The 8,520-nt window shown below is 50.4% G+C and overlaps 1 protein-coding gene across 1 annotated transcript in view; it reads left to right on the top strand.

Annotated features, from left to right (window-relative positions):
• TMEM181 (transmembrane protein 181) overlaps positions 1 to 8,520 on the top strand; it is a 38,061-nt gene that overhangs the window by 16,444 nt on the left and 13,097 nt on the right. The window contains exons 6-7 of the mRNA XM_023521101.1: positions 3,082 to 3,192; positions 7,534 to 7,614. Of these exons, the coding sequence (XP_023376869.1) occupies positions 3,082 to 3,192; positions 7,534 to 7,614 (192 nt within the window). The remainder of the gene's footprint in view (positions 1 to 3,081; positions 3,193 to 7,533; positions 7,615 to 8,520) is intronic.

The following is an 8,520-nucleotide window of genomic DNA, read 5'->3' as shown; positions in this document are numbered from 1 at the left end:
CCCCCATCACACACGTCTGCCACAGCTCCGTGGTTGTTTCTGATCACGGGGCTCAGGGTGGTTCCCCACGTGTGATGAATGCCTGGATCTGTCTAGGGGCTGAGGCCCAGGCCTCGCAGGAGGTGGGGCTGCTTCTTGAGCGTCTGCTTGAGGGTGCAGCAGGCGGCTGTGGGCAGGAAACCGATGGCTCGTGGTGGGACCGGAGCCCTCACCCTCGGTCTTGTCGGCGCCATATCGGTCAGGAGCGGAGGAGTCAGACAGAGGTCACTGCTGTGGCGGAGAGGCCCTGTCAAGACGCCTGGTCGCGTGGAGGACGTGGCGGGGAGGACGTGTGTCTGATGCAGGGTGAGGACAGCAGTGTCCCCAGCGGGCTGCGTGCCGGGCACTTCCCAGACGTCACCCTGTTTGGCCCTCACAGCAGGCCCACGGAGCAGGATCTGTCATTGGAGCCCATTCTATACAAGAAGGAACCGTGGCTCAGGGAGGTCAGAGGTGGTGAGGGAAGGGCCAGCGCTGCAGCCACACATGGCCCGGGGGGCGGCTGAGGAGCACTGGCCAGTTGGTCCCCGAGGAGGTTCGCAGGCGGGCGGCCTCCCGCCCAGTGGCTGTGGTCCCTCCCCGCCTGATGTGGGTGAGAACCCCAGCCTGAAGGGGACGGGCTGTCGGGAGGTATGCCCTCTCCCGGCACAGTCACTGCCGTGTCCCCTCCCTGCGCGGTGGCCCTCGTGTGCCAGCCCTGTTGGGTGGACTAGGAAGCAGCATAGTGAGTGGCCTCTCGTCTGCCTCCGTGTCACCGCTGTGCTGTGCGTGGACTGGCCTGGCTTCCACGCCTTCCCTGCCTGTCCCTGGCGAGTGGTGAGGACCGAGGTGAATGTCGTGTGCCAGCGTGCGGTGCCCGCACAACCCCGCGTGCCTGCAGCAGGTGCTCCATCAGTGCTGCCGACCAGACGGGGGACGCCAGCTGTGGCGACTGCAAGGTCCGCCGTTCAAGCAGCAGCCTCCCCCGCTCCGTCCCCAGGCGGACGGCCTGGGTCTGGCCTCAGCAGCTGGCATTGCTGTTTCTCGAACTGAGCAGGTGATGACAGGTGGTCAGTGACTTGACCCTGAGCCTGGTGTGACTGATCTTGCTGATTTGTCTGGGACCCAGGGGTTTCCCAGGACACGGCGCTTTCTGTTTTAAATGGGGGAAGTCTCAGGCCCATGGGGATGAGTTGGCCGCCCTGCCTGGAGCCCGTGCTTTGAGTAGAGCCAGGCTGCCCACGAGGCCGCTGGTCTGCGCTGCTGCTTGGTCGGACGCGCCCGCCATTCTGTGCACTGTGACAGTGGCCCTTCGGGCATCGCTGTGGTTTCTCCCCGCCCCTGTCGGTGGCCTGACCTCAGTTTACATTGTGTTGCTGCTGGGAACTTCTTCTTCTGTGGTTCTCTCTCTGCTCAGGTCCCTCCTTAGGCCTGTGAGGAGCACTGCCTTGATTTAAAAAAAAGATGGAGTATTTTGTTACAGAGACATCGACACCCTTTGGTATTATCTGTTTCCGATGTAAAGAAAAGATGTCGTCTCGGTTGGTTGTCCACACCTCGCGGGGAGAAGGCTGCAGTTCTCTCGTGGAGCGATCGTCAGCATGTGCACCATGGCTTGAACTTGGCGTCCCCAAACCCTCAGATGGTTTCAGTGTAGTTTTTAAACTTGAAGATGGGTACAGCCGGAGATATCCCTCTTTTGTTAATTGAAACACATCCTGTAAATCCAGGCAGATTCTTAACGTGTCAGGAGTGCTTTGCTACTCAGCTCAAATAGGTTCACTTGTGTAAACCGTCGTCACGCTGAGTCCTTAGCTGCCCCTCCCTGTGCATCACCCTGTGACCGTCGGAGATGAAAGGTCGATTTGGTTTTGGTGCGACCAGGGCCCCACACTCACGTGCCCTGTGAGCAGGTGGCCAGTACACATGAGGGAAGAGAAACCACAGCCCAGATGGAGTGAAAATAGCAATGGACTCGTGTTCCAGCCTTGGGAGAGCGGCCAGCGGTCCCCAGGCCCATGGCGGTGGGCTTTGGTGCAGGCCCGGTGTCTCCATCTGGCCTGGTGGTTTGCAGAGGTTCTGACATGTACCTTCGTGCGCTCACCTTTTCTCCGCTGCTTTTCCTGTCCCTTAGGTCAGCAGCCCCGTCTCCGCCATGGTCCTGTTACCCTCTCGGGGCTTCTTGTGTGTCACCCAGAGCTGTTTTCCTGGGAAGCCTTTGATCAGTAGTAGGGGTGACTGTGCCCTGTTGAGCCGCGGCGCTAACGAGCGCCCCCGCGAAGCCGTAGGACTGCCTGCTTCTGGGCAGAGAGTGCCCTTTGATGGCGCCTCCCCTCGGGTACCGAGAGGACTTCCGAAGGGGCATGCTGGCCGGTCCGGCATGGCGTGCAGAGCTTTGCAGTCTCTGCTGGCCCGGCCACGAGTACTCATCTGCGTCCCCCGTGCCACTGTGGAAAGAGGGGACCTGGGGAGACCCGATTCTTGATTCTAAAGGACAAAAGAAAAGGGTTCTTGGCCGAGATGTGAACACAGCACCCACATGAGCTTGTTCGCTGTGGTTCTCACAGCCTTTGTCGTGGCTGCGTCCTGACCTCCTAACAGACTTCAGGGGCCTCCGCGTCGGGAACGACAGGCTAATCGGGACCAAGGAAAGCTCGCAGTCCACTGTGTGTCCTCACAGCAGTCGCCGAAGCCGCCAGGGCGTTAGCCGAGGGTCTGACTTGTGTCCCCGCTTACACTGCCCCGAGCCCCCGTGTTTGTAGGAGTGTCAGGTTGTGTCGTACTATGAACTTTTTAATGCACGTGCATATTATTTTGAATCACCCAAAGCAGAAAGTCTAATGACTGTAATTCATATATTATTTGTTTCCAAAAATGCCTTTTTGGGTCTTTCTTTCTAAGAACTGTTTTTGGCTGGCATCTGAATTTTTCTGGGCTTCTGGCAAGTTCCCTGGAGATGATCAGTTCTGATTGTCTGTTGTTGAAATGTGTAACTTCCTGGGTCCGGGGGTGGGAGACTGAGTCTAGCGTGCTTTAAAGACATAGTCTCCTGTGTATTTGCAGAAGTGTGCAGAAATCATCGTGGCTCACCTCGGCTACTTGAATTACACTCAGTACACAGTGATTGTGGGATTCGAACACCTGGACGTGCCCGTCAAGGAAATGAACTTTATAGTGAGTATGCCCGCTGGCCTCGCGTTTCCATGGCTCATTCGTTTAGCTCCCGTTCTTCTGACGAGTGACTGAAGTAACCCAGCATCGAAATCATGTCATTTTGGACAGCGAAAGACATACACAGTTTTCAAAAATCATAGAGAAATCACAATTCTTTAAGGATATGGAACCAAGAGTAGCTTAAAGAAAGAGCATGAAATTGGAAAACCTTCGCAGCGTTGAGATGTAGAACAGGGAGCAGAGGTTGGCGGTCCAGCGGAAGGTCGTTAAGAGGCTCCCAGACGAGCAGGGCTTCCTGCCCCGGCCCCTGGGCGTGGCTCAGTCCCCGCCAGAACCTCTGGCGAGGCGCAGGCACTGCTCTTATGTGGCCTGCCCGAGTGACACAGGTCTCATCGTTGGACTTCGTGTCCCCTAAAATCAACCTCCTTGTTCCTTCCACTTCCTGGGAGTCAGAATAGCCACTAATTCCAGAGCGCTTTCATCACCCCCGAAAGAAGCTTCTTAGTATTCACTTCCTGTTCTCCCCTCTCCCAGCCCCCAGCCATCGCTCATCTTTCTGTCCCTACGGATTTGCCTCTTCTGGACCTTTCTGCCTGTTCTGGACATCTCATATGAATGCAGTCATACAGCATGTGGTCTTTTGTGAGTGACTTCTTTCGCTAAGCATAACATTTTCAACGTCCATCCGTGCTATTGCGGATATCTGTACTTCATTCTTTTTTTTGGCCAGATAATATTTCGCTGTGGGAATACTGCATTTTGTGCATCCATTCATCAGTTGATGGGCATTTGGTTTGTTTCCCTTTTTGGCTATTATGAGTAATGCTGCTGTGAGCATCTTAGTAAAGAAAACTGTCTCTGGGTGGTGGGCTTAATGTTTAATTTTTTTCTCTTTTCTGTTTTTTATAATGAGCTCTTATTGCTTTCATAATCAAAAGAGAAAATTAAAAAAAAAAAAAAGGCTCCTAAGGCAACTGCTATGTGAAGGGGAAGCCCAGGATACATTCTAGCCTTTCTCAGAAGGTTCGCTATGGAAGAGCTGGCTGCCTTAGAGAATCGCAGAGTTACATTGTCTCCAGCTTGTATAGAGACGCGATAAGAAATTACAGACCCTTACGCAAAGTGTTTCTATTGTTTCTACGTCTTCTATAAAATTGCTCTTGGAAACAGTATCCGTTATGTTGTGAACTTTGATCGAAACCTCCAGACGGAATTCCCTTTGTTCACATGTTCTGACTCCTTTTATGAGAGAGCGAGAGCTATAAACTCATGGCATTTCTCTTTTAGTATTAGATGCTAGACATTTCAGAAATAAACTTCTATGCCTAATTGCAGTAATTACTGACATCCTGGTCCAGGTTTCTGCTATAATTATTTACCCTCTTTCTTGACAATTTTACCATTTATAAAACTTTAAAAATTGTTTCTATCAAATCTGGCTTTTAAAAATTATCATTAGGAACTAACTACCTTTATTCCTTTTTCGAAGTAAACAATGTATGTGGAATAAAGTGCATCTTAAAAGTATGTTAGTGATACTATTGCACACTTGCCAGAATGGCTAAAATGAAAAAGACGAGGAAATGCCACAGTTGGCCAGGGCGTGGGGCACCAGAGCTCTCCTGCTCTGCCTGTGAACGTGCGAATTAACACAGTGGACACGCGGGCACATGTTGCCCAAAAGACGTGCATTTAGATGTTCACATCACAGCCGCGCAATTCTCAGTAGCTCCAAATTGTGAACTGCTCATCAACAGGAGACTGAACACACAGATCGTGCTATATTCCTATAATAGAATATTATGCAGCGATGAGAATGAATGATTACAGCTACGTGCAGCATCAAGGATGACTTTCTAAGCATAATGTTCAATGAAATAAGCCAACTACAAAATAGTACATAGTGTATGAGTCCATTTATATAAATTACAGAAACGGGTAAAGCGAATCCGTGCGGTTAAATCAGAATTAGTGTTGGTGGGTTAGTGACTCGAAGGGGCCAGAACGAGAGGGGCTTCTGGAACGCCGTGATGCTTCTTGATCAGAACACTGGTGTATGCAGTTTGTGACAGTTCGTGGAGCTGTACACATAGGCTATGTACATGGTTCTTGGTAAGTATACTGTCTTTCGGTACAGACTTAAAGCATGGAGTACACTTTAAAAGTCGGAGCTCATAGGGGTTGCTGCCTGTGTCACCACGTACGTTTCTTTAGACATTCCCTGCTGCTTTGACAGAATTTGACTTTCGAGAGTTTCTGTGCCTTTGGCTTGGCACTTCCTCGGAAATCTTTGGCGTTTGGAGTTTTGAGTTCTGCGCTCTCAAAGTCTAGAGTCCATTCTCACCGTGTGTGGTGGTGCCCTTGGCTCTTCTGTAAGGGCTCCAGGGCCATGCGGTCACCTTCTCCTGGATGTCACCATTTGTTTCACTTGCCAGGTCTTCCTCCTCGAGGAGAATGAAGTTCAGGGCGAAAATTATCATAGTTGCATCTTCAGCCTACTGGGAGGTAGCGTTGTCACCAGGGCAGGCTCAGAGCGTTCGGATGCTCTGTTTTTAGCAGAATGTGTCTGTCCTTGCCATACTTTTCTTCAGATTTTTTGTACTTAGGATTCATGGAGGTTCTTGGATTTGTGAATTTATAATTTTCATCACATTTGTAAACAATTTGGCTATTATTTCTTCAAATATTTTTCCTATTCTTCTGCCCCTTTCCTCACACCCAGAGAAATTCAGGGACTCCAAATACACATCTCTTAAGCGACTTGAAGTTGTCTCATGGATTACCGACGCTCTGTTCAATTTTTTCTCTTTCATTTTAGACAGTTTCTATTGCTGTCTTCACGTTCACTAATCTCTGTCATATCCATCTTCCAGTTCTCTACTTCGCATGTTCCATCTTTCCTTTAGCTTCTTGATGTACTAAGCTGCTAATTCTATCATCAGTGGTTTCTGGGTCAGTTTTGATTGATTCATTTTTTCCTCATAATGGTTCATGTTTTCTTGCTTTTTTACATGTCTGGCATTTTTGACACTGCAAGACATTGTTGATTATTAGGTCTTCTATCCTTATAAATATTCTTGAGTTTCCCTCAGGGGTATTGTAAAATTACTTGGAAATGGTTTGATCTTTTCAGGTCTTTTAAACTTCACTAGGTTGGACCAAAGCAGCAGTAAGTCTGAGGCTGATTTTCCCCCCACTGAGGTAAAGCCATCGGAGAAAACTGCCCAGTGCCCTGTTTTCCTCTCTGCCGGGGAGGCAGGTGCTGCTGCTGGCCCCTGTGAGCGCCCATGAGCCTCTGGGGACTTTTCCCAACCTCAGGTGGTGTACTCACACTCATACACGGTCAGTCCTCAGGTGGGGAGTGAGGCCGATACCTGGCACTCTCTCTGTTCAGCCCTCCTCTCAGTGCTCTGTTTTGTGACTTGGAGCTGATGAATTGTCACCCTGGATTCCTAGCGGGGTGTTCACGGCCCTGGGAGACCACAAGGCTCTGCATGGTTCCCCCATGATTGGCACCTGGAGAGTACACCTCCTTCTCATCAGCTAGAGATGATGTTTTATCGCCTCGTGTCCAGTGTCGTGTGTGTGTGTGTGTGTGTGTGTGTGTGTGTGTGTGTGTGTGTGTTTCTAGGGTCTGTAACTCCGTATCTATTCCAAAGTGGATTTTTTAAACTCCTTAGATGATTTTCACTCAGCAAATGAAATGATGGGGCTCGTTGGCCCAGGGCCGTGCAGTGTCCTGGGGTCTGGTGGTGAGTCTGGCTGGTGACAGGTCGGAAGGGCTGCCTTCTGCCTGCCATTGGTGTGTGGTGTTCGGCTCTGTCGGCGCACTCCTGGCGTGAGTGAAGCTACCGTCAGCGTGAGAACCGACAGCTAATTTCACTATATTTTTTGGTTTCCGATTCCTATTTATATGTTTCACTTCATCTTTTTTTAGAACATCCTACCTATTCACAGTTTTGCATCTTTAAAAAAATCTGTTTCTTTTCATGGCAAGCCTGGCTTTCCCTTATAAAGAGATTGACAGTGTTGATCTTTGAGATTTAAGAGCCAAATGCTCTTATTATGATTATAGAATAATTTATCTTCCAGATTCATCATTAATATAACACCATTTAAAACTATTTTCAACTCTTGGTAATTAAGATTTTCAAAGTCTGTATTCTTTAATATAAAAATAAAACGTACTAAGTGTTAACATTTTAGAACATGTAAGAAAGCATAAGGAAAGAGCACTTTCAGTTACCTGTAGCCTCATATGTGGGGATACCTATTCCGATCCGGTGTACTTCCTTTCAGATGCATGTTTTTTATAAATTGCATCCCTGTTCTCCCTTTCAGTGGAAGACGTATAACTCTGCGTTTTCCAAGCTGGAGGTCTGGTTCCGGTTCGTCTTCGTGGTGCTCACCTTCATCGTTACCGTAAGTGCCGTTCCCCTGACGAGGGCAGAGTCAGTTGATGAACTGTGACCGTCAAAGCGCGAACTGCCCAGGAGACTCTCCTGAGCTCCGAGATGCTCCGTCCAGTGGCTGACCAGCGTTACCAAGTATTCCGTGTGTCTGCGAGGACGCCGCAGTGCAAAAAGAGGGATGTGGTGTCCTGTAGTAGGGACCTGTGTGCGGTGCGACACTAAGTACAGATCACTGACCTGTAGGCAAACTCTTCTCCGTGTGCAGCGACAAACGCCGGCATCCACAAGCTTAGCGTGACCTTGGGGGAAATGTTCACCCATCACGCACAGGCCGTGCCCACGGAGGCCTGGTCCGTGAGGGCGGGAGCTTATGAATTGGAGGAGGAGAATGTGTGCCTCACGGTGACTTGGGGCCATCTGGGGGTGGGATTCTTCCTGCATCGGCTACCTCTCCATGCTGACGCAGATGGGGTGACATTTCGGAGACGTGTCCACTCTTTGCAGTGGTAGCCACTCCCATCCCCACCCAACGAACACTTGGTGCCTCGCAGACTAACTATACAGAAAGACACAGGCCCATGGGGGGCATGTAGGGAAAGTGCCAGCCTATGGCGACCCGGGACCTGGGTGTGGATGAAGGGCGGGACACAGCCGCTAGAACACACAGAGAGCTGGGGACTGGTCACACCCGGGGCTTCCTGTCGTGAGCTTACCGCAGGGAAGTGGAGAACTGCCATTTACATTTGGTCAGTCAGATGTCCTTGCTGTTTCTCGAAGCATCTCTGGGGCCTGGGGTGCTGGGGCTCAAAGAGCTGGCACCCAGGGCCCTATGTTTTTAAACAAGAGAAACGGTCTGAGCCTAACAGATAGATTGCGGAGATGAGCCATTGTCTAGGCTGTCCAATTGCCTAGAAAA

The sequence above is a fragment of the Pteropus vampyrus genome, unplaced genomic scaffold (assembly GCF_000151845.1).
Source record: "Pteropus vampyrus isolate Shadow unplaced genomic scaffold, Pvam_2.0 Scaffold292, whole genome shotgun sequence".
NCBI classification, from domain to species: Eukaryota; Metazoa; Chordata; class Mammalia; order Chiroptera; family Pteropodidae; genus Pteropus; species Pteropus vampyrus.
This window is presented reverse-complemented; position numbering and strand designations above follow the sequence as displayed.